The following is a 25,740-nucleotide window of genomic DNA, read 5'->3' on the forward strand; positions in this document are numbered from 1 at the left end:
TCACCCGGTCCAGTTCAATAACATACACCAACCACCAGAGGCCAGTGTTGTACCTTTGCCTGGGTCCCAAAGTACATCATGTACTCTGTTCGGAAACTGCAATACTGCAATTGAATGTCACATTGTCATGTTTAGACAGTGTGCTATGGTAAAAATACAACTTCCCGTCCACCCCAACAGTTGCTACTGAGAGGCAAAGGATTCTAAATGATTTGTTAGAAGGATCTATTTTGAGACAATTCAAATTGCTGCAGGATTTCCTTTTTCAAATTTAACGCATGAAATAATGTGACAGCAATATTCGGTTTTTCATCAAAATAATACTTTTTGCGAGCTAACATGACGTATTAAGTACATTTGCATATGTCGCAAGAGAAAATATAATTCGTCTTTATTAAACTCGACAGATAATATTCCATCAATGGCTGTCGATTTGACTCGTTTGACTGCTAGGATTTAAAATAAATCCCCTTTGCGCATGTGCAAAACAATAGATAAATCCATCAGTTGAGTTTGAGTGATGAAGTTGGACAGAGGATTTACGAAATCTCAGCGTAAGAAACACTTTTACGAATTTAAAAGAACGAATGTTATTTCTGGCAATTGTGTCTCATTCTGTGCCAGATGTTATACAAACCGTTACAAAGGAATAATGCAAATAGTTAGGCCTATTTGCGTGATTGATTTGTCATTTCAATAGGCCTAGGCTACTGAATAAAACCTCAGTTTATGATTGTAATTCAACTTTGCCATGGTTTGCTGAGCTAGATGCAGGGAGCCTGTAGCCCATAGCCCCAGATAGCCTCCAGTAGCCTAGGCAAGATGTAATTAACATGAACGATTTAGCAGTTTGCATAGTTCAAATTCACAGACTCATTTATTCAATCTAAATAGCGAGGCGTTTTCGAGGTAAGAAGGGCTTGTGTTGTCCAATATCCTACTGGAATAGGCTACTGAGGATGGGGTCATAATTTCAATCAAATATGAATAATGTGGAAATTAACTGAATATGCTCGTCAACATCAGCCAGTTTTACATTTTTTTTACCTGTAGCCTAATCTGATTGACAGTTACGGTCAATCTAATGCATTCTAACAACAGTTGGTCGGTAATTGCGATAGAGCTGTGACCATGATCACAATTGATAGCTTTCAATTTAATTAACTAAACATGGCTATTAATAATTGCATAATAACACAAGGCTACAGCAGCAATAAACAGAAGTTGTAGGCTATTTATTAAATCCGTTTGCCAGCTCCATGCAAATGTGTCATTCTACACATTTAGTGTCAGTTTCATTGTGTGAAACCGAAGCATGTGACGGAGTTCCATAAACTCCATTTCAAATTTTAACTGGCTTGATACGGTTTTACATAAGCAAAGTCGACATAAGAGTGGAGTTAAAAACACCTCTTCCATCTAATTTATCTAATGCGCTCTAGTGCGTCCAAAGTAGGTTTAAACGTTTTTCAGTGCATTTTTGTCACCTTTAGTTCTTGATGGGCATCAGTTCTAGCATGTTTTTTTTTTATGGAAAAAGGGTTATAGCAGTGGTTCACAAACTAGGGGTCACGAACCCATTTGCGGTTGCCTGATATGAAAATGGGATCACAGGAGAATTTCCAAAATCCTGAGACTTTTTCCACATTTTGTTACATTACAGTCTTATTCTAAAATAGTTTTTCAATCTACACACAATACCCCATAATGACAACGTGAAAACAGGTTTTTAGACGTTTTTGCTATGTTTCCTCCAGACGGGACGCTTGGCATTCAGGCTAAAGAGTTCAATCTTGGTTTCATCAGACCAAAGAATCTTGTTTCTCAAGGTCTGAGAGTCCTTTAGGTGCCTTTTAGCAAACTCCAAGTGGGCTGTCATGTGCCTTTTACTGAGGAGTGGTTTCCGTCTGGCCACTCTACCATAAATAACTGATTGTTGGAGTGCGGCAGAGATGGTTGTCTTTCTGGAAGGTTCTCCTGTCTCTACAGAGGAACTCTAGAGCTCTGTCAGAGTGACCATCAGGTTCTTGGTCACCTCCCTGACCAAGGCCTTTCTCCCCCGATTGCTTAGTTTGGCTGGGCGATAGGCTCTAGGAAGAATATTGGTGGTTCCAAACATCTTCCATTTAAGAATGATGAAGGCCACTGTGTTCTTGGGGACCTTCAATGCTGCAGAAATGTCTTGGTACCCTTCCCGAGACCCTTGCCTCGACACAATCCTGTCTCGGAGCTCAACGGACAATTCCTCGACCTCATGGTGTAATGGGTGTGTGCTGGTGGCAGAGAAGTCAGGCGCAGGAGAACGAACTTGGTATAAACGGAGTCGTTTAATAAGAGCTCACAAAACTCTGAAAACCAAAATATACAAGATAATAAAAGTGGGTACAAAACCCGTCGCACACCAGAACATAACTTGCACATAACATACAATCAATCACCGCCAAGGACATGAGGGGAAACAGAGGGTTAAATACACAACATGTAATTGATGGGATTGGAACCAGGTGTGATGGAAGACAAGACAAAACCAATGAAAAATGAAAAATGGATCAGCGATGGCTAGAAGGTCGGTGACGTCGACCGCCGAACACCACCCGAACATGGAGAGGGACTGACTTCGGCGGAAGTCGTGACACATGGCTTGATTTTTGCACTGTGGGACCTTATATAGACAGGTGTGTGCTTTTCCAAATCACGTCCAATCAATTGAATTTACCACAGGTGGACTTCAATCACGTTGTAGAAACATCTCAAGGATGATCAATGGAAACAGGATGCACCTGAGCTCAATTTCGAGGTTCATAGCAAAAGAGCTGAATACTTATGTAAGTAAGGTATTTTTGGTTTTTATTTTTAATAAATGTGTCATTATGGGGTATTGTCATTCGTTTTGTCATTCTGGGGTATTGCGTGTAGATTGCTGAATCTTTTTAATTATTTAATCCATTTTAAAATAAGTCTAATGTAGCAAAATGTGTAACAAGTCAAGGGGTCTGAATACTTCCCGAAGGCACTGTACATATAAATATAATATATACATTATAAAATTGTCTTTGTATCTCAAACTCATTGTAATGTGGTTAACCTTAAAAATATAAATGAAAATTATTCAAATATAAAATATCAAATTCAACCAAACAGTCCTTAGATCATGGGAAAAGGCCGCATTTGAACGTTGCATTTCAATCAGGCTAGGCCTGCTATGCTTTGAAACCACACACTATTGCAGAGACTTTGATATTACCGGCCGCAATTGATATGGTGAAAATAAAGTGTGGGGAGACAGAGTTCACAGAAACTCACATCAATACCTTTGTCAGATAACACTGTTAATAAACAAAGAATGTGTCACGTTCTGACCAGTAAAGGGGTTATTTGTTATTGTAGTTTGGTCAGGACGTGGCAGGGGGTGTTTGTTTTATGTGGTTCGGGGTGTGTTAGTATATGTGTTTATGTAGAGGGGTGTTTGTTTAGAGTGTTCCGGGGTTTTTGGTTATGTTCTATGTTTCGTATTCTAGGATCTGTCTATGTTGTGTATTTCTTTGTGTTGGCCTGGTATGGCTCTCAATCAGGAACAGCTGTACATCGTTGTTGCTGATTGAGAGTCATACTTAGGTAGCTCTGTTTTCACCTGTCCCTTTGTGTGAAGTTGTTTTTGCACTGCTGTGTTAGCCTGCAATACTGTGCGTTCGATCGTTTTCTTGTTTTGTTTGTTCAGTGTTAAATAAAAGTTAAGATGAGCACTCAACCCGCTGCGCCTTGGTCCATTACATACGACGACCGTTACAGAATGTATGCCGTTGCTAGCAATCAAGAAGAAACTGACTGAATGACTCAAAAACTCCCCTAGCTTATGCTCTCTAAATGGACATTAACTGTGAGGGCCGAGATTCCCATGCATTGACTTTTGTTTACTATACATGTCGGGGGATGCTATTCACAAGGACATATTCTGAGTCACAACTCCCGAGCAGGAAAATGCACAGTGTGCTGCGTTGCTATATTGACGAAAAACAGAATCCATGGGATCTATTGGTGGGATTTTGCAGAGATGGGGCTTCATCTGTGGTGGGACGGCGAGCAGGCCTCTACGCTCTAGTTATGAATGTGTCTCCCTCTGCCATATGGACGCATTGTATGATACACCCACTGAGCTATAATGGATACACCGAGAGCGACTGGCGACAAATGAGCTGAGCAGGTAACTTCAATAGGTGGAAAAAAACGAGCTCCGACTGGGAAAAATCGTTTTGAACGGTCATCCAACTCGGAATTCCAACTTGGGAACTCTGGCCTCTTTCCAACAAGAAGATCACTGACGTCATGATTTGACCTAGTATTTTTCAGAGTTCCCAGTTGAAGGGTACCATGAGTTCCCAACTCTTTTCTGTGTGAAGCTTGAGTCGCCTGCATTAAAACCAAATATCAATACAGGTTAGATGTGACAGCAGAGATGAGGTGTGCACTGTCGACCACACCCCCTGACTTTCAAAAGCTCCGACGTGACATGCATCAAGCACACTCATCTCATTAGTGGTGAGATAAGAGACATTTTGTCAGAATAATTTGCAATTGACTGTCATAACCCCACATTAAAAGTATGTGATGGTGAGTTGAGAAGACAATTAGAAATACAGTTAGAATGTTTTTCAATTGACTTTCATAGCCCCAAATAAATAAGTAAACATTAGCTGTTAATTACATCACTTTTTTCACATGGTTGGGGTCGTGAGAATTTTTAGATATCAAAATGGGGTCGTGGGCCAAAAACGTTTGGGAACCCCTGGGTTATAGTCTTATTAGTTGTTAGACTTATTATTACTATTTTCCCAATTTCTGCAGCGCTATATCTCTTAAATGGTAAGACTTACAGAGACCAAACTTGGTTAGATTGTGTAAGTGTCACGAGAATTTTTATCCCAATGTTCATAACTCAACAATCACTAACGCTTTGACCAATCCCCAGAGGTTATAAGGCCCTGGTTAATAGAAGAATTAGACAAAGTCTCAGAATTCTGCAAAAGGTTAGTTCTTTATTCAGAGAGTACTCTGAAGTCAAAAATGAGAACACAGTCATTTTATAATTCCCACACACACACTGTCACGGTTGTCGTGGAGAGGAGAAGGAGCGGACCAAAATGCAGCGTGTTTCGTTCCACATAATTTATTTACACTGTGAAACTATGCAATACATAAATAAACTGAAAGACAACAACAACAAACCGTGACGCAGAGGTGAAAATTACACAACTCAAAATTAATCTCCCACAAACCCAGGTGGGACAAACTCCAACTTAAATATGACCTCCAATTAGAGACAACGATGACCAGCTGCCTCTAATTGGAGATCATCCGAAACAAAACCAACATAGAAATACAAAACTAGAACATGAACATAGAAATACAACACATAGAAAAACACCCCCTGTCACGCCCTGACCTACTCTACCATAAAAATAACATCTTACTATGGTCAGGACGTGACACACACACACACATACACATTATCTTCTGCAAGCCTAGCCATTTCTAGCCGTTCCTCTCCTCCCTAGATTAGAGGGGCCTTGGAAGGGGCCTCTTTCCTGTTGTCAGTTTTCAGAGTTATAACTAGGTAATTTGTAGTTCAGTTGTCCTTTGTTGTCTCAACTATACATTTCTCACATTGCTACATAGTAACACAATGTTTTTGTCTTAACTTGTCTTACACACACATTATTGGATTAAAGTTTTATAATTCTAATACATTTCACACAGTTAAATACGTTTTAGAGTGGAATTCTTTAGTCATTACTTTAAACATATAAATTCCTTTATCAGTAAGTTGATGGCCCGAATACATCTGGTAGAACTAGGTGCCGCTCCTCCTTGTTTCACCTAGTCTCGCAATATGGTGCAGTGGTTCCTCTCTACCAGAGGTTCCTCTCTACCCAAATAACAAATTTGCCTCTGACCTCGCCATGATGGATAATCCGCCATTTTGAAAATCTTGTGCAACTTTTGAGAAGTCCAGATAATACATTTATTACAACGTTATGAGAAATATGTCATATTTTGGTTTTCTGGTCAGAGAAAGCATTTAGCTAAACTTTGCAATTTTTTTTTTAAATCGTCAGAGACCGAAACCTTTCCCGAAACTTGGTGTGCAGCATCTATAGACCAAGATCATTGTAAGTTGATACCTTGAACATCATAGCTGCTGTAGGTCAAGGAAGTTGAGTGAGTGTGTGGTCTTTTCAAATGCTCTTGGAGGGTTGGAGCCTCCTGCTGGCTCTGAAGATTGACCTGGAATTTGGAAAGGAAAGGGAATTGAATTTGTGGAATTGACGCCCAACTCTGACAACTATACAATGTAGATTTGAGATATGTAATCGCTGTCTATCTGAGTCACTTGAAACTTGATTTTTACATAACTTCCTGTTTCAGTGTTTCTTCATTGTGGATCCGTTCAGTATGATCTAGCCGATCTGCGCTTCTGTGTGACAGAAGAGACCAGTCAATTGCTTCAACAACTAAGGTAGGATGGAAGAGAAACTGTAAGTCTCTGTTTTTTAAATGTTCATTATACACTGACTGTACAACACATTAAGGACACCTGCTCTTTCCATGGCATAAAATCCAAGATGGTGTAACAGTCAGACGTCTTTGTCCTTTGTCTTGTCTCGTCCCATGTATATATCTTTTTATATATTTTTCTTCGCATTCTGTTTAATATTTTACCATATCCGGACCCCTTCTACTGCCAGTACGGGGCATGGAACCCCGCCGATCCTTCACGACTGGAATACCGACATAATCTGCCCGAGGATCCCAACAGGCCCCTCAGGCGCGACATCCCCTGAAGGCCCATTCTGCTAACCGCGGCCTGCTAGCTATCTATAGCAAATTGGACTGTTAGCTGATCCATCGGCCAGTTTCTTGGACCACTATACCCATTTTGCCAATTGGACTTGGTCCCCTCTGCTACTTGGAACCCAACTAATTACACGACTGGTCTATCGACGTCACCGCACGAGGAGGCAAAAACAGACTTTTCCGCCATCGCGACGTCTCTCTAAGGCCCTTATGCTAGCTTGCTAGCCCCGGCCTGCTAACTGCTAGCTTGCTAGCCCCGGCCTGCTAACTGTCTGAATCGCCGTGTCCCCAGCCAGCCCAACCACTCACTTGACCCATACGATCACTTGGCTACGCATGCCTCTCCCTAATATCAATATGCCTTGTCCATTACTGTCCTGGTTAGTGATTACTGTTTTATTTCACTGTAGAGCCTCTAGCCATGCTCAATATGCTTTAACCAACCATGTTGTTCCACCTCCCACATATGCGATGACATCACCTGGTTTAAACATCTCTAGAGACTATATCTCTCTCTTCATTACTCAATGCCTAGGTTTACCTCCAATGTACTCTCTTCCTGACACACCTTTGTCTGTACATTATGCCTTGAATCTATGCTATCGTGCCCAGAAACCTGCTCCCTTTACTCTCTGTTCCGAACGTGCTAGACGGCCAGTTCTTATAGCCTTTAGCCGTGCCCTTATCCTGCTTCTCCTCTGTTCCTCTGGTGATATAGAGGTTAATCCAGGACCTGCAGTGCCTAGCTCCACTCCTACTCCCCATGTGCTCTCATTTGTTGACTTCTGTAACCGTAAAAGCCTTGGTTTCATGCATGTTAACATTAGAAGCCTACTCCCTAAATTTGCTTTATTTACTGCTTTAGCACATTCTGCCAACCCGGATGTCTTAGCCGTGTCTGAATCCTGGCTTAGGAAAACCATCAAAAACCCTGAAATTTCCAGCACTAACTATAACATTTTCCGCCAAGATAGAACTGCTAAAGGGGGAGGTGTTGCAATCTACTGCAGAGATAGAAATCTGCAGGCTATCTTACTATCCAGGTCTGTACCAAAACAATTCGAGCTTCTACTTCTAAAAATTCACCTTTCCAGAAACAAGTCTCTCACCATTGCCGCTTGCTATAGACCACCCTCTGCCCCCAGCTGTGCCCTGGACACCATATGTGAATTGATTGCCCCCATCTATCTTCTGAGCAAGTGCTGCTAGGTGACCTAAACTGGGACATGCTTAACACCCCGGCCATCCTACAATCTAAGCTTGATGCCCTCAATCTCACACAAATTATCAATGAACCTACCAGGTACAACCCCAAATAAGTAAACACGGGCACCCTCATAGATATCATCCTAACTAACTCGCCCTCCAAATACACCTCTGCTGTTTTCAACTAAGATCTCAGCGATCACTGCCTCATTGCCTGCATCCGTAATGGGTCTGCGGTCAAACGACCACCCCTCATCACTGTCAAACGCTCCCTAAAACACTTCTGCGAACAGGCCTTTCTAATTGACCTGGCCGGGTTATCCTGGAATGACATTGACCTCATCCCATCAGTAGAGGATGCCTGGTTATTCTTTAAAAGTGCCTTCCTCACCATCTTAAATAAGCATGCTCCATTCAAAAAATAGCCCCCGTGATATGCAACTTTTTAGGGAAGTTAGGAACCAATATACACAGGCAGTTAGGAAAGCTAAGGCTAACTTTTTCAAACAGAAATTTGCATCCTGTAGTACAAACTCAAAAAAGTTCTGGGACACTGTAAAGTCTATGGAGAATAAGAGCACCTCCTCCCAGCTGCCCACTACACTGAGGCTAGGAAACACTGTCACTACCGATAAATCCACAATAATTGAGAATTTCAATAAGCATTTTTCTACGGCTGGCCATGCTTTCCACCTGGCTACCCCTACCCCGGTCAACAGCACTGCGCTCCCCACAGCAACTCGCCCAAACTTCCCTCACTTCTCCTTCACCCAAATCCAGATAGCTGATGTTCTGAAAGAGCTGCATAATCTGAACCCCTACAAATCAGCCGGGCTAGACAATCTGGACCCTCTCTTTCTAAAATTATCTGCTGAAATAATTGCAACCCCTATTACTAGCCTGTTCAACCTCTCTTTCGTATCGTCTGAGATTCCCAGAGATTGGAAAGCTGCCGCGGTCATCCCCTTCTTCAAAGGGGGAGACACTCTAGACCCAAACTGCTACAGACCTTTTTCTATTCTACCCTGCCTTTCTAAGGTCTTTGAAAGCAAAGTTAACAAATTACCGACCATTTCGAATCTCACCATACCTTCTCCACTATGCAATCTGGTTTCAGAGCTGGTCATGGGTGCACCTCAGCCACGCTCAAGGTCCTAAACGATATCTTAACCGCCATCGATAAGAGACATTACTGTGCAGCCGTATTCATTGACCTGGCCAAGGCTTTCGACTCTGTCAATCACCACATCCTCATCGGCAGACTCAACAGCCTTGGTTTCTCAAATGATTGCCTCGCTTGGTTCACCAACTACTTCTCCGATAGAGTTCAGTATGTCAAATCGCAGGGCCTGTTGTCCGGACCTCTGGCAGTCTCTATGGGGGTGCCACAGGGTTCAATTCTCAGGCCGACTCTCTTCTCTGTATACATCAATGATGTCGCTCTCGCTGCTGGTGATTCTTTGATCCACCTCTACGCAGACGACACCATTCTGTATACTTCTGGCCCTTCTTTGGACACTGTGTTAACAACCCTCCAGACGAGCTTCAATGCCATACAACTCTCCTTCCGTGGCTTCCAACTGCTCTTAAATGCAAGTAAAACTAAATGCATGCTCTTCAACCGATTGCTGCCCACACCTGCCCGCCTGGCCAGCATCACTACTCTGGATGGTCTGACTTAGAATATGTGGACAACTACAAATACCTAGGTGTCTGGTTAGACTGTAAACTCTCCTTCCAGACTCACATTAAACATCTCCAATCCAAAATTAAATCTAGAATTGGCTTCCTATTTCACAACAAAGCATCCTTCACTCATGCTGCCAAACATACCCTTATAAAACTGACCATCCTACCAATCTTCGACTTCGGCAATGTCATTTACAAAATAGCCTCCAACACTCTACTCAACAAATTGGATGCAGTCTATCACAGTGCCATCTGTTTTGTCACCAAAGCCCCATATACTACCCACCACTGCGACCTGTATGATCTGATTGGCTGGCCCTCGCTTCATACTCTTCACCAAACCCACTGGCTCCAGGTCATCTACAAGTCTCTGCTAGGTAAAGACCCGCCTTATCTCAGCTCGCTGGTCACCATAGCAGCACCCACCTGTAGCACGCGCTCCAGCAGGTATATCTCTCTGGTCACCCCCAAGGCCAATTCTTCCTTTGGCCGCCTCCCCTTCCAGTTCTCTGCTGCCAATGACTGGAACGGACTGCAAAAATCTCTGAAGCTGGAGACTCTTACCTCCCTCACTAGCTTTAAGCACCAGCTGTCAGAACAGCTCACAGATCACTGCACCTGTACATAGCTCATCTGTAAATAGCCCATCCAATCTTCCTCATCCCCATACTGTATATTTATTTATTTATTTATTTATCATGCTCCTTTGCACCCCAGTATCTCATCTTGCACATTCATCTTCTGCACATCCTACCATTCCAGTGTTTAATTGCTATATTGTAATTACTTTGCCACCATGGCCTTTTTAAAAAAAAAATATTTTTATTTCACCTTTTTTTAACCAGGTAGTCAAGTTGAGAACAAGTTCTCATTTACAATTGCGACCTGGCCAAGATAAAGCAAAGCAGTTCGACACATACAACAACACAGAGTTACACATGGAGTAAAACAAACATACAGTCAATAATACAGTAGAAAAATAAGGCTATGTACAATGTGAGCAAAACTATTGCCTTTACCTCTCTTATCCTACCTCATTTGCACATGCTGTATATAGATTTTCTACTGTATTGTTGATTGTATGTTTGTTTATTCCATGTGTAACTCTGTTGTTGTATGTGTCAAACTATTTGCTTTATCTTGGCCAGGTCGCAGTTGCAAATGAGAACTTGTTCTCAACTACCCTACCTGGTTAAATAAAGGTGAAATAAATAAAATAAACATAGACTGATCAGGTGAATCCAGGTGAAAGCTTTGATCCCTTATTGATGTCACATGTTAAATCCACTTCAATCAGTGTAGATGAAGGGGAGGAGACAGATTAAAGAAGGATTTTTAAGCCTTGAGACAATTGAAACATGGATTGTGTATGTGTGCCATTTAGAGGGTGAATGGGTAAGACAAAATATTTAAGAACGGTCAAGAACTGAAACACTGCTGGGTTTTTCACACTCAACCGTTTCCCGTGTGTATCAAGAATGGTCCACCACCCAAAGGACATCCAGCCAACTTGACACTACATTGGAGTCAACCTGGGCCAGGGAACCTGTCCCATAGTGTGTTTGATTCTGTTGGTTGGGTCTGTTGATTGGGTGGTCTTTTTAAAATTATTATCATGACTATTGTTTATGATTGGGTTATCTTCTGTTTGCAACCCAGAAGTGAGATTAACAATCTCTTCCCAGTCACAGCAACACAGTGTTCTAGCCTTCCACCATTTCCAGCCAGACCCTGTCAAATATTTAGACAAAATGTCATCAGACTTTGTGCTGATGGGAACTTAGAGCTTCCTTCTGATTCCTTTGCTGTGCCACAATAGTTACGATCACAACTAACTTCCTTTTCTCAGTGATCAGCAATGGCTCCTGTTCCTGTGCTGCTGCTGGCCACTCTGGAGGAGTTGGTTGAAGCAGAATTGAAGACATTTAAATGGCACCTGACCCAGGACCTGGTGAAAGGCTTTCCTCACATCCCAGTGAGCCAGCTGGAGAACACTGACAGACTGGACACTATAAAGAAGATGGTGGAGACCTACGGTCCCGAGGGAACTGTGAAGATCTCACTGGAGATCCTGAGGAAAATGAGCCAGAACCAACTGGCTGAAACACTTAGGAACGAGTACGATGATGGTGAGACAACAGAACCAGCAGGTTAGTGGACTGTAAAACAACACAAAGCAGATAAGAGATCACTGATTTTGCATAGCAGGTAACAAAAAGGAGGAACTAGCAAGAGGACAATAAAACAAAAGAGTATTTTTCTTTGTTTTCCAGAGTGCTCCTTTGGTTCTAGAGGTAAGCTTAATGAATCAAGAAAACACCCGTTGGACCAAAGTGATGTTGTAAACAGTTTTTTGGGGGGCTGAGAAGTCCAGATAATACATTTATTAAAACGTTATGAGAAAGACGTCATATTTTGGTTATCTGTTCAGAAAAACTGATAACTGTCTGGTTTCTAGAAAGCATTTAGCTATACCTTTCACAACCTAACCAAAAGACATCATGATGACGTCATATTGCAGCCAGTTTTATCCGCTGGACAGGCTCTAGTTATTGCACTCTGACTGATCCAATCCAGACACAAACACAAAGTTATCATGACCGTAATAAACGTAAGCTTTGTTTTTTCCTTGCAGTCGAAGACAAACTGAAATGCTATCTCAAGAAGAAGTACGGCTGTATATATGAGGGGACGTCAAAGGAAGGTGCTTTTATCTATCTAAATCAGATCTTCACTGAGCTCCATGTGTTCGAGGGGGCCTGGGGAGGGGTCAGAGATGAGCATGAGGTCATACATCCGAACATCAGAACACCAGCCACAGGAGAGACCGCTATTGAAGTCAGAAACATTTTCAAACAACAGTCCGATCAAAAGAAGCCAATCAGAACAGTTCTAACGCAGGGCATTGCCGGTGTAGGAAAGACTGTCTCTATTCAGAAGTTTATTCTAGACTGGGCAGAAGAAAAGGAGAACCAGGACATTGGTTTAATCTTTCCACTTCCTTTTCGCCAAATCAACTGTAATATAGGTGAAGACGACTGCAGTCTGATTGAACTGCTTCATCAATTCTTCCCTGACATGGAACCAATCAAGAGTCTAAGGAACAAGTCTAAAGTTCTGTTCATATTTGACGGTCTGGACGAGTGTCGACTCCGTCTACACTTCAATAATAAGGTCCTGACAGATGAAACAAAGCCAGCCTCTCTAAACAAATTGATCACAAACCTGATCACAGGTGAGCTTCTGCCTTCTGCTCTCATCTGGATAACCTCCCGGCCTGCAGCAGCCAGTAAGATCCCTCGAAAATACATCCAGCAGTGGACAGAGGTACGAGGGTTCAATGACCCACAGAAGGACGAGTACTTCAGGAAAAGAATCAGTGATGACAACCTGGCCAGCAGAATTATCACACACATGAAGTCGTCGAGGAGCCTACACATCATTTGCCACATACCAGTCTTCTGTTGGATATCAGCCACTGTTCTAGAGAAACTGTTGGGTGAAGCAGAGAGAAGAAAGATACCTAAGACTCTGACTGAGATGAACATACATTTCCTGATCTTTCAGATAGACAGAATGAGAGAAGCAGAAAATTCCACAGGAAGTGACAGCATAGTCCTTAAACTTGGAGAGCTGGCATTCCGTCAGCTGGAGAAGGGACATCTGATCTTCTACAAGGAAGACCTGAGAGAGTGTGGCATTGATGTCACAGAAGCATCAGTGTACTCAGGTTTATGCACTGAGATCTTTAAGATGGAGGGAAGGACGTGTCAGAAAACTATGTTCAGCTTTGTGCATCTGAGCATCCAGGAGTTTCTTGCTGCTGTATATGTGTTTTTCACATTCATAAACTGCAATGAGAACCCACTGGTCAAACAGAACACCCTTGTCAAACTTTTGAAATGGCGGAAACACCAACAACCTATGATTGACTTATACAAGAGTGCAGTAGATCAGGCCTTACAGAGTGAGAATGGACACCTGGACCTTTTCCTCCGCTTCCTTCTGGGCCTCTCACTGGAGTCAAATCAGACTCTCCTACAAGGCCTACTGAACCAGACAGGAAGAAGCTCACAGACCAATGAGAACATAATTGAATACATCAAGAAGAAGATCAGGAAGAATCCCTCTCCAGAGAGATGCATCAATCTGTTTCACTGTCTGAATGAGTTGAATGACCATTCTCTGGTGGAGGAGATCCAAACCTACCTGAGCTCAGGAAGTCTTTCAGAGGCTGAACTTTCACCTGCACAGTGGTCAGCTCTGGTGTTTGTGTTGCTGACTTCAGAAGAGGACCTGGATGTGTTTGACCTGAAGAAATACTCCAGATCAGAGGAGGGTCTTCTGAGGTTGTTGCCAGTGGTCAAAGCGTCCAGAATAGCTCTGTGAGTTCCTGTATTAACGTCATGCTCAATATTAATTGGAAATGTATTCAAAAATTCAACAACTAATAAGTCATTGTAATTATTAAGGCCTTTTAATGATAATGGATTAATAATTTAAGAACCCTAAAGGAGATATTTTAAAGGGGCAATCCAGGATTGGTACATCTATTTTTGGAATTTTGTATTAATCATATATAGGCATTGATTCTTGAAGAATATAACTTATAACTTATAACTTAACTAGGCTCATGAGCTTAGTTCTTATCCCTTCAGAACCCAACATATAAATTTGTTTTACTCCATTGTTTGTAAACAATGTAATTGTAAACTGTATCACTTAAAAAATATGGTTACAATTATTTTGATCTCATGGATCTATGAGCCCCGTCTATGAATTTGAGAGTGGTAAAAAATGTCCAGCCGCATCCATAACTGGATTTCTGTTAGAACTAAGTGGAACTAAGTGGAACTAAGTGGATTTCAGTTCAATGTGCATGTATACAGTACCAGTCAAAAGTTTGGACACACATACTCATTCCAGGGTTTTTCTTTATTTGTACAATTTTCTACATTGTAGAATATTAGTGAAGACATCAAAACTATGAAATAACACATATGGAATCATGTAGTAATCAAAAAAGTGTTAAACAAATTAAAATATATTTTATATTTAAGATTCTTCAAAGTAGCCACCCTTTGCCTTGATGACAGCTTTGCACTCTCTTGGCATTCTCTCAACCATCTTCACCTGGAATGCTTTTCCAACTGTCTTGAAGGAGTTCTCACATATGCTGAGCACTTGTTGGCTGTTTTTCCTTCACTCTGTAGTCCAACTCATCCCAAACCATCTCAATTGGGTTCAGGTCGGGTGATTGTGGAGGTCAGGCCATCTGTTGCAGCACTCCATCACTCTCCTTCTTGGTCAAACAGCCCTTACACAGCCTGGAGGTGTGTTGGGTCATTGTCCTTTTGTCCTGATTAAGTGTGCCTTGAATTCTGTAAATAAATCACAGGCAGTGTCACCATCAAGGCACCCCCACACCATCACACCTCCTCCTCCATGCTTCACGGTGGGAACTACACATGCGGAGATCATCCATTCACCTACTCTGTGTCTCACAAAGACACGGTGGTTGGAACCAAAAATCTCAAATTTGGACAGATTTCCACTGGCCTAATGTCCATAGCCCGTGTTTCTTGGCCCAAGCAAGTGTCTTCTTCTTATTGGTGTCCATTAGTAGTGGTTTCTTTGCAGCAATTCGACCATGAAGGCCTGATTCATGCAGTCTCCTCTGAACAGTTGATGTTGAGATGTGTCTGTTACTTGAACTCTGTGAAACTGCAATTTACATTTACATTTTAGTCATTTAGCAGACGCTCTTATCCAGAGCGACTTACAGTAGTAATTTCTGAGACTGGAAACTCTAATAAACGTATCCTCTGCAGCAGAGGTAACTGGGTCTTCCTTTCCTGTGGTGGTCCTCATGAGAGCCAGTTTCATCATAGCGCTCAATGGTTTTTTGCGACTGCACTTGAATAAACTTTTAAAGTTCTTGACATTTTCCAGATTGACTGACCTTCATATCTTAAAGTAATGATGGAATGTCGTTTCTCTTTGCTTATTTGAGCTGTTCTTGCATAATATAGACTTGGTCTTTTACCAAATAGGGCTATCTTCTGTATATCACCCCTACCTTGTCACAACACAACTGATTGGCTCAAACACATTAAGAAGGAAAGAAATTCCACAAATTATTTTGAAATGCATTCCGAGTGACTACCTCATGAAGCTGGTTGAGAGAATGCCAAGAGTGTGCAAAGCTGTCATCAAGGCAAAGGGTGGCTACAATGAAGAATCTGAAATATAAAATATATTTTGATTTGTTTAACACTTTTTTGGTTACTACATGATTCCATATGTGTTATTTCATGGTTTTGATGTCTTCACTATTATTCTACAATGTAGAAAATAGTAAAAAATAAAGAAAAACCCTTGTCTAAACTTTTGTTTGTTTGTATGTTGGATTGTTTTCTTCATTAGGCTGAATGGATGTAACCTCACAGAGAAATGCTGTGAAGCATTGGCCTCAGTTCTCAGCTCAAACACTTGTCACATGAGAGAGCTGGACCTGAGTAAAAACAAGCTGCAGGATTCAGGAATGATGCTACTCTCTGCTGCACTGGAGAGTTCACATTGTAAACTCGAGACCCTGAGGTCAGTTTATTTAAGCATGATGATCTTGTGTGAGGAATGTGCTTCACATTGTAGCCTACTAGATATTGAGACCAGACATTAGAATCAGTGGTGTGATGGAAGTAAAAGTACATGAATTATGTTTACACACTTTTTTTTCTCCATAAGCATTTACCCACCTATCACAGAAAAATGTAGGGAGCATTGCTTTATTCCCTCTAGAACAGAGATCAGCATTTACCCACCAATTGTTTTTTATACCACTGACTGCATTGAATCTGGGAGATTGTATATCAGATAATAGACTGATATGATCATAATCATTCTAAATTATTGTACTTCCATTCCAGACTTGTTCCACAGGTCGTCTCCAGCCTTTCTACAGGTCTGCTGTTCTTCATTAGCATCACCGTTTTCTGAGTATTTATTTGTATTTACTCTTGTTTCGTATCTAGTCTGAATGGATGTCACCTTACAGAGGTAAGCTGTAAAATGTTGTCTTCAGCCCTCACGTCTTCACACCTGAGAGTGCTGGACCTGAGTGACAACAAGCTGCAGGATTCAGGAATGAAGCTGCTCTCTGCTGGACTTGCGAGTCCACACTGTAAACTGGAGACACTGAGGTCAGTTTGGGCTAATGGAGATATTTAAGCATGATGATCAATGTTTAAGGAATGTGCTTAAACGTTTGGGCTTGATAACTGAGCATCATCTCGTTTTAGGAAGCCATCATAATGGGCTGTTGCCTTCCACTCACTGAAGATGGATAGAAGCTTTAGTAACAGTAAGGGGCGGCAGGTAGCCTAGTGGTTAGAACGTTGGACTAGTAACCGAAAGGTTGCTAGATCGAATCCCCAAACTGACAAGGTAAAAAAAATCTGCCGTTCTGCCCCTGAACAAGGCAGTTAACCCACTGTTCCTAGGCCGTCATTGTAAATAAGAATTTGTTCTTAACTGAATTGCCCAATTAAATAAAGGTCAAATAAAATAAAAAAAACACCCAACATAATTTCTGTGTAGTAACACCGTAAGAAAATGAGGCTAATCATTGAAGCGCAGCATTTAGGAATTGCTTGATTTGAGTATTTTAACTACACACGTGGACTAAGAACAGTCTCTTAATTCATCGTTTGGTGAATACAAAAATCTTCATTACAATGCAATTTTTATAATGTACAATGTACAATGTAACAACATTAATATGTTACATAGTAGTTGTATACAAAGTGTGACTACAGATATCGAATCCCTGAGCTGACAACTCTTACCAAATCTTTATATAGTAACATTCAGAGACTTGATATCAGATAGAATTAAACTATTTCCACAGGTTGTCGTTCTGCGGAGTCACAGAGAAAGGCTGTGCTTCTCTGGCTTCAGCTCTGAGGTCAAACCCTTTCCATCTGAAAGAGCTGGACCTGAGCTACAATCACGCAGGAGACTCAGGAGTGAAGCTGCTCTCCGCTGGACTGGAAGATACCATGTACAAACTCCAAACTGTCAGGTGAGAACTGAATCTGTAAATCTGTCAAATAAAGGATAAATACAAATATTACTTGTGATAGAGGAACTTAGTCATGGGGTCTCAACTTACTGTTGAGAGTTAGAATAGTAGGTATCATTTTCAAAAATTGGTTACAGCAATGTTTTTGTTTGTTTGTTGTTACTTGTTGTTTTTGCTTACAGTGTTCACCCTGGAGGAGAGGGCTGGGTGTTTAGGAGATGTGGGTTATTATTCAGTTTTTTTCTGCACATATCATCAGAAACACCATTGTCTTACGTCAGATGGTGTCACTCCTACGGTAAAAAAATACCTCAACCAAGATACGAGACTGTAAGTGTAGTAGGCAAGTGTTGCGCTGACGTAAGATAATGGAAGAAAAAAAACAACATTTAATGCAATACACCAATTACATCACCAGTACATAACTGTATCATGATGTCCTTGTCCTTATCTCCCTCAGTGTACGGCTGTGATCTCACACTGAATCCAAACACAGCACACACATACCTCTCTCTGTCTGAGGAGAACAGGAAGGTGACACGGGTGAAAGAGAAGCAGCCGTATCCTGACCAACCAGGGAGATATGACTACTGGCCCCAGGTGCTGTGTAGAGAGGGTCTGACTGGACGCTGTTACTGGGAGGTAAAGTGGAGTGGGGATTGGGCTCTTATAGCGGTGACATATAGAAGATTATACAAGCCGGGAAGGAGTCGGCTTGGATCCGGAGACACGTCCTGGAGTCTTGACTGCTGCGGTAACAGTTACACTGCCTGGCACAATAATGAAAACACCGACATATCTGTTTCCTCCGTCTCCCACTCCAACAGAGTAGGAGTGTATCTGGACTGGCAGGCTGGCATTCTGTCCTTCTACAATGTCTCCTCTGACACACTGACCCACCTGCACTCATTCAATACCACATTCACTGAGCCCCTCTACCCAGGGTTTGGGGTTAAGTTTGACTCTTCAGTGACCCTGTGTGATGTAGATACCAAAGACTTCAAAGCAACTCAACCATAACAATGTCATGTTTTCCCACTGTAACGAATCCTACAGGCAATTAGATGAGTAGTGTTGTGTTTGAATTAATTTGTGCTGCTGCGCCTACAGTATAATTTACATCATATTCAAGGTTTTTTCGACTGCACTTTTTAGAAACTTTCAAAGTTCTTGAAATGTTCCGGATTGACTGACCTTCATGTCTTAAAGTAATGATGGACTGTCATTTCTCTTTGCTTATTTGAGCTGTTCATGCCATAATATGGACTTGGTCTTTTCCCAAATAGAGGTATCTTCTGTACACCACCCCTACCTTGTCACAACACAACTGATTGGCTCAAACGCATTAAGAAGGAAATAAATTCCCCAAATGTACTTTTAACAAGGCACACCTGTTAATTGAAATGCATTCCAGGTGATTACCTCATGAAGCTGGTTGAGAGAATGCCAAGCGTCTGCAAAGCTGTCCTCAAGGCAAAGGGTGGCTACTTTGAAGAATATAACATATTTTTTTGCTTACTACATGATTCCATATGTGTTATTTCATAGTTTTAATGTTTTCCCTATTATTCTACAATGTAGAAAATAGTAAAAATAAAGAAAAACCCTTGAATGAGTAGGTGTGTCTAAACTTTGGACTGGTACTGTATATAATTTAAAAAAAATGGGGGTGGGGGGGATTCAGTCGGGGTCTCAACTTACTGTAGAGAGTTTGAATAGTAGAATACAAAACGTGCAATTTGGTATGGTTGCAGCAGTTTTCCTCTTGTTGTATGTCACTCACTTAATTAGCCCATGCCATGTCTAAACATTTTAGATTGGTAAATTAGTCTAGTTAGTATAGCCAGCTATCTAAACTTGTAGTAATCATGGCTGAATTACCGACCGGGCACAGAGGGCATGTGGCCAGGAGCCCTGACTTCCAGGGTGCCACCATTGATTGTGTTAGTCCCTCTCACTCAGATATCATATTACCTGGCATAAGTAATGGGTATAATTGCAGGACATTTTCTGTAAAGCAAACTTATTTGTTTACCTTTTGTTCATAAAATACCTTTTTAATCCCGGTGCTGCGTTAATGTGTAATCGTATCGCTAATAGGCTGTGTTTGTAGATCGACTGTGAGAGAAGCTACAGCAACCAATGTGATAATGGCTGGGGTCATTTTTGCTAGTTTTTGCTGTTCTCCAAATAGCATTATTGGGTTTTTAAATTGTATACAAATGCAGTAAATGACATTCAACTTTTTAAAAAATGTGGGTGGGCGGGGCGGCTCACTAAAACGTAGAACCTGGCTATTGTCAAGTGTGCTCCCTCTCCGGCCTCTAGGTCATCAGGCTGCTCGTTATGGCGCACACCTGTCACCATCGTTATGCGCACCTGCGCGTCATCAGACTCACCTGGACACCATCACTTCCCTGATTACCTTCCTTATATGTCACTCCCTTTGGTTCCTTCCCCAGGCGTTATTGTTTCTGTATCATGTCTGTGCGTTGTTCATGTTTCTTATTTTGTATTATGTTGTGTTTATTCATTAAAACACTCACTCCCTGAACTTGCTTCCTGACTCTCTTAGCTCACATCGTTACAGCTATGGCCTTGGTCATTTAGTGGAATGTGAGATTCAACTGGAAGTGGAGTGTGCGGAGGAGCAGGGCGACATGGGAGAACTTGGGAAGGTTGAACACCAGGCGGGCTGTGCCACTGTGGAGTTGTCGACCATAGATGATTTAGTAACTTATCACTAAATTCTATAATTTGGCTCCCGAGTGGCACAGAGGTCTAAGGCTAGAGGCGTCACTACAGACCCTTGTTTGAGTCCAGGCTGTATCACAACCGGCCGTGATTGGGAGTCCCATAGGGCGGCACACAATTGGCCCAGCGTCATCCGGGTTTGGCCGGGGTAGGCCGTCATTGTAAATAAGAATTTGTTCTTCACTGACTTGCCCAGTTAAATAAAGGTTAAATATTATTTTATTTTTTATTTTTTTATCCACCCTGTCATAGCAATGTTCTTCTAGTTTTCGTTCAATTTACAGAGCTATTGCATGCCTATGTCTGAAAATGGTGAGCTTCCTCTACCTGTGAGCTGGGGTAGGCCTATACAGTTGAAGTCAGAAGTTTACATACACTCAGGTTGGAGTCATTAAAACTCGTTTTTCAACCACTCCTCAAATTTCTTGTTAACAAACTATAGTTTTGGCAAGTCGGTTAGGACATCTACTTTGGGCATGACACAAGTAATGTTTCCAACAATTGTTTACAATTCACTGTATCACAACTCCAGTGGGTCAGAAGTTTACATACACTAAGTTGACTGTGCCTTTAAACAGCTTGGAAAATTCAAGAAAATTATGTCATGGCTTTAGAAGCTTCTGATAGGCTAATTGACATAATTTGAGTCAATTGGAGGTGTACCTGTGGATGTATTTCAAGACATACCTTCAAACTCAGTGCCTCTTTGCTTGACATCATGGGAAAATCTAAAGAAATCAGCCAAGACCTCAGAAAAAATATTGTAGACCTCCACAAGTCTGGTTCATCCTTGGGAGCAATTTCCAAACATCTAGGTTAGCCTAAAGAAGGTAAACAAATAAGTTACCATGTTCATCTGTACAAACAATAGTACGCAAGTATAAACAATATGGGACCACACAGCCGCCATACCGCTCAGGAAGGAGAAGCGTTCTGTCTCCATGAGATGAACGTACTTTGGTGCGAAAAGTGCAAATCAATCCCAGAAGAACAGCAAAGGACCTTGTGAAGATGCTGGAGGAAACAGCTACAAAAGTATCTATATCCACAGTAAAACTAGTCCTATATGGACATAACCCGAAAGGCCGCTTAGCAAGGAAGAAGCCACTGCTCCAAAACCGCCATAAAAAAAGCCAGACTATGGTTTGCAACTGGACATGCGGACAAAGATCGTACTTTTTGGAGAAATGTCCTCTGGTCTGATGAAACAAATATAGAACTGTTTGGCCAGAATGACCATCGTTATTTTTGGAGGAAAAAGGGGGAGGCTTGCAAGCCGAAGAACACCATCCCAACCGTGAAGCACAGGGGTGGCAGCATAATGTTGTGGGGGTGCTTTGCTGCAGGAGGGACTAGTGCACTTCACAAAATAAATGGCATCTTGAGGATGGAAAATGATGTGGATATATTGAAGCAACATCTCAAGACATCAGTCAGGAAGTTAAAGCTTGGTCGCAAATGGGTCTTCCAAATGGACAATGACCCCAAGCATACTTCCAAAGTTGTGGCAAAATGGCTTAAGGACATCAAAGTCAAGGTATTGGAGTGGCCATCACAAAGCCCTGACCTCAATCCTATAGAAAATGTATGGGCAGAACTGAAAAAGCGTGTGCGAGCAAGGAGGCCTACAAACCTGACATAGTTACACCAGCTCTGTCAGGAGGAATGGGCCAAAATTCACCCAACTTATTGTGGGAAGCTTGTGGAAGGCTACCTGAAACGTTAAACAATTTATAGGCAACGCTACCAAATACTAATTGGGTGTATGTAAACTTCTGACCCACTGGGAATGTGATTAAAGAAATAAAAGCTGAAATAAATCATTCTCTCTACAATTATTCTGACATTTTATATTCTTAAAATAAAGTGGTGATCCGAACTGACCTAAGACAGGGAATTTTTACTAAGATTAAATGTCAGGAATTGTGGAAAACTGAGTTTAAATGTATTTGGCTAAGGTGTATGTAAACTTCCGACTTCAACTGTATCTTTTTTATTTTTATCTTTTTTTACAGTACCCCAAACTGCAATGCGGCTTTGACTGAATTGAGCGTTGCTTTTTTGATCTGTTCCAATCGGACTCACTGGTGTGTTTCTATGAGGTAGCCTAACTCACATTGATAAGACAACTTGGGATGAGAAGTGCTTCAGAAGGGTTCAATAGCAACTCCACGGAATGGCATTGGTTGGTTAACAAAGACATTCTTAGAATAGAACTAAGTCCTGAAAAACAATAACAAATCTGGAGAAAAATGTAAATGATTAGGTCACCACAAGCTGCTAGAGAACTTTGAGTTCTTTGAAGATGATTTATTTTTTTGTTACCAGGTAAAGTGACTGAGAACACATTCTCATTTACAGCAACGACCTGGGGAATAGTTACAGGGGAGAGGACCTTTCGATAGGACTTCGAAAAGATACATCATTCAAAACATTGTATGAAGGCTGTATCTCTTTCATGCAGGAAGTTTTACATGTGAAGTCTGCAAGTGACCCTACAAGGTGCTTAACTTGTAGCACATGGTTACGAGAACAAGGTTAATACCTAGCTCTGTGTGTTTACTGGGCAGCTGAAAGTTAAGAGCTATTCCTAGTTTTGCCATTGCAGTAGGTTTGTTATATACGCAGCTGTCTTAGGCCGACCTCTTTTAGAGTCAATATTTGCCAAGGTTTCAAAGAATTTATGTCATAGCGAACTATCCGCCGTAGTAAACCCCCGGCCTAGGGGAGGACATATTCCCTACATATCAAGCAACTAAAACCTTTCTGTGCTTACACCTTATCTGGGCATGATGTTGTGGAAAACATGATCTAATGTAATAATCCAATGCTGCACTAGACTCTGTACTGTACCATACTATGCTCCTGTTGCATAAAATAAGTGATATTGCTTTATAGGCTGATGTTGTGGAACTGAAATCCAGACGTGTTTCAGGGGCTCCAGATGGGCCACAGTAATTGAACAAAGCTCGCTACGTACACTTCACTTAAAAACTTGAAGGCTCTTTGAAAAATGAGTCTAAGTGATGGCTAACCTAGCAGATGGCAGATTCATTGCTGCAGAAGAGAAGAAAATAAAATAAGGGTTCTGCTTGGCAGTTGAACACCAGTGGTAGCTAGCATAATCGTCTGAATGTGACATATGAGGCATAGGGCAGTAGCCAGCTCAGTGAAATCTCATTAAAGGAGAACAGAGGAAATATTGGTTTCAGTAAAATACAGTTTCTTTGCCCCAGTGCCATCTTTTATGGGGTTTGAACCATTAACTCTGACTGAAACAATAGAACTTTGGCCAACTTTTTTTGATTGGCGTGAGCTCGACTACTTCCCTCTCTACATGCGAGGCAACCCGTTCAGGAAGCTTTGTCTATGTTTCTGACCACAGTAGAACTGGTTCCTGGCAGTAGTGCTCAATGACGAAAGCCACATGGCAAGGGTGTCGAAACAAATACACAAGTGAAGGAGACACCAGTCAGATTTCCTATTTCATGGTACATTGACTTCATTACGATCCCGACAGGGTTTGAAGGTGAATACTGTTTGTAGGTGAATACTACAAATTCCCCTATGCTTATCAATGACCACAGTCACGACAATACTGTGGTTTTCCAATTCCATTCATTCAAGTGGAATGACAGCGTGGGGAAGGCAAGTCTCAGTCATTTAGGAAAGCGTCAATGGTGAAAAAACCTGCATCATTGGCCACCACGTTGCCTAGCAACGGCAGGCAGCCGCTGTGATAGTTTGACACGTCCTTCTCACCGGAGCCACCAATGCTCCCACAAGCCTACCAGAAGACACTGATACACCATTGGATTTCCCTTTGGATATGCAATTTAAAGGGATGCTCCACACAAAATACAACTTAATGTTTGTTTTTTTCTTCTCCTGAGTGATTTAACCACAGATAGGCTCTCTAATCATAGATTTTTATTTTACCCAGTAAGTTGACTGAGAACACATTCTCATTTACAGCAACAACCTGTGGAATCGTTACAGGGGAGAGGAGGGGGATGAATTAGTTAATTGGAAGCTGGGGATGATTAGGTGGCCATGACGGTATGAGGGCCAGATTGGGAATTTAGCTTGGACACCGGGGTTAACACCCCTACAATAAGTGCCATGGGATCTTTAGTGACCACAGAGAGTCAGGACACCCGTTTTAGCGTCCCATCCGAAAGACAGCACCATACACAGGACAATGTCCCCAATCAGTGCCATGTTTTTTAGACCAGAGGAAAGAGTGTCGCCTACTGGCCCTCCAACACCACTTCCAGCAGCATCTGGTCTTCCATCCAGGGATTGACCAGGACCAACCCAACTTAGCTTCAGAGGCAAGCCAGCAGTGGAATGCAGGGTAGTATGCTGCTGGCAATACAATGAACAAAAATAAATACACAACATGTAATGTGTTGGTCCCATGTTTCATGAGCTGAAATAAAAGATCCCAGAAATGTTCCATTCCATACACACAAAAAGCTTCTTTCTCGGAACTTTCATGCACACATTTGTTTACATCTCTGTTAGGGATGTATTTCTCATTTAGCAAAATAATCCTTCCACCTGACAGTTGTGGCATATCAAGAAGCTGATTAAACAGAATGATAATTACACAGGTGCACCTTATGCTGGGGACAATAAAAGGCCACTCTAAAATTAGCAGTTATGTCTCACAACACAATGCCACAAATGTCTCAAGTTTTGAGAGAGCATGCAATTCGCATGCTGACTCAGGAATGTCCACCAGAGCTGTTGCCAGATAATTGAATGTTAATTTCTCTACCATAAGCCACCTCCAATGTCATTTTAGAGAATATGTCAGTACGTCCAACTGGCCTCACAACCACAGACCATGTGTAGCCACGCCAGCCTCCACATCCGGCTTCTTCACTTGCGGGATTGTCTAAGACTAGCCACCTGGACAGCTGATGAAACTGTGGGTTTGCACAACCAAATAATTTCTGCACAAACTGTCAGAAACTGTCTTAGGGAAGCTCATCTGCATGCTCGTCGTCCACATCAGGGTCTAGACATGACTGCAATTCGCCCTCGTCGTAACCGACTTCTGTGGGCAATTGCTCTCCTTTGCACAGCCATTGAAGAGAAGTGGGACAGCATTCCACAGGCCACCCTTACAAAAAAGATTGCAGTTTTGA

At 41.8% G+C, this 25,740-nt stretch overlaps 1 protein-coding gene across 3 annotated transcripts; it reads left to right on the forward strand.

The window, feature by feature from the left end:
• The first annotated feature begins 238 nt into the window (after nucleotides 1-238).
• On the forward strand, nucleotides 239-19,210 carry LOC106571878 (NACHT, LRR and PYD domains-containing protein 12). 3 transcript variants are annotated; one of them, XM_045693806.1, is made up of 10 exons: nucleotides 239-554; nucleotides 6,424-6,514; nucleotides 11,597-11,897; nucleotides 12,021-12,041; nucleotides 12,383-14,132; nucleotides 16,174-16,347; nucleotides 16,782-16,949; nucleotides 17,657-17,830; nucleotides 18,013-18,160; nucleotides 18,291-18,599. In XM_045693806.1, exons 3-10 carry the CDS (start codon nucleotides 11,606-11,608, stop codon nucleotides 18,312-18,314), a joined length of 2,751 nt encoding a protein of 916 aa, XP_045549762.1. In that variant the 5' UTR covers nucleotides 239-554; nucleotides 6,424-6,514; nucleotides 11,597-11,605; the 3' UTR covers nucleotides 18,315-18,599. The 3 variants fall into 3 exon arrangements, with proteins under 3 accessions (XP_045549762.1, XP_014000883.1, XP_014000877.1); XM_014145402.2 differs by having other exon boundaries at nucleotides 263-554; nucleotides 18,013-18,050; nucleotides 18,291-19,210; XM_014145408.2 differs by lacking the exon at nucleotides 12,021-12,041 and having other exon boundaries at nucleotides 261-554; nucleotides 18,013-18,050; nucleotides 18,291-19,210.
• The last annotated feature ends 6,530 nt before the right edge of the window (nucleotides 19,211-25,740 follow it).

The sequence above is a fragment of the Salmo salar genome, chromosome ssa01 (assembly GCF_905237065.1).
Source record: "Salmo salar chromosome ssa01, Ssal_v3.1, whole genome shotgun sequence".
In the NCBI taxonomy this organism is placed as follows: domain Eukaryota; kingdom Metazoa; phylum Chordata; class Actinopteri; order Salmoniformes; family Salmonidae; genus Salmo; species Salmo salar.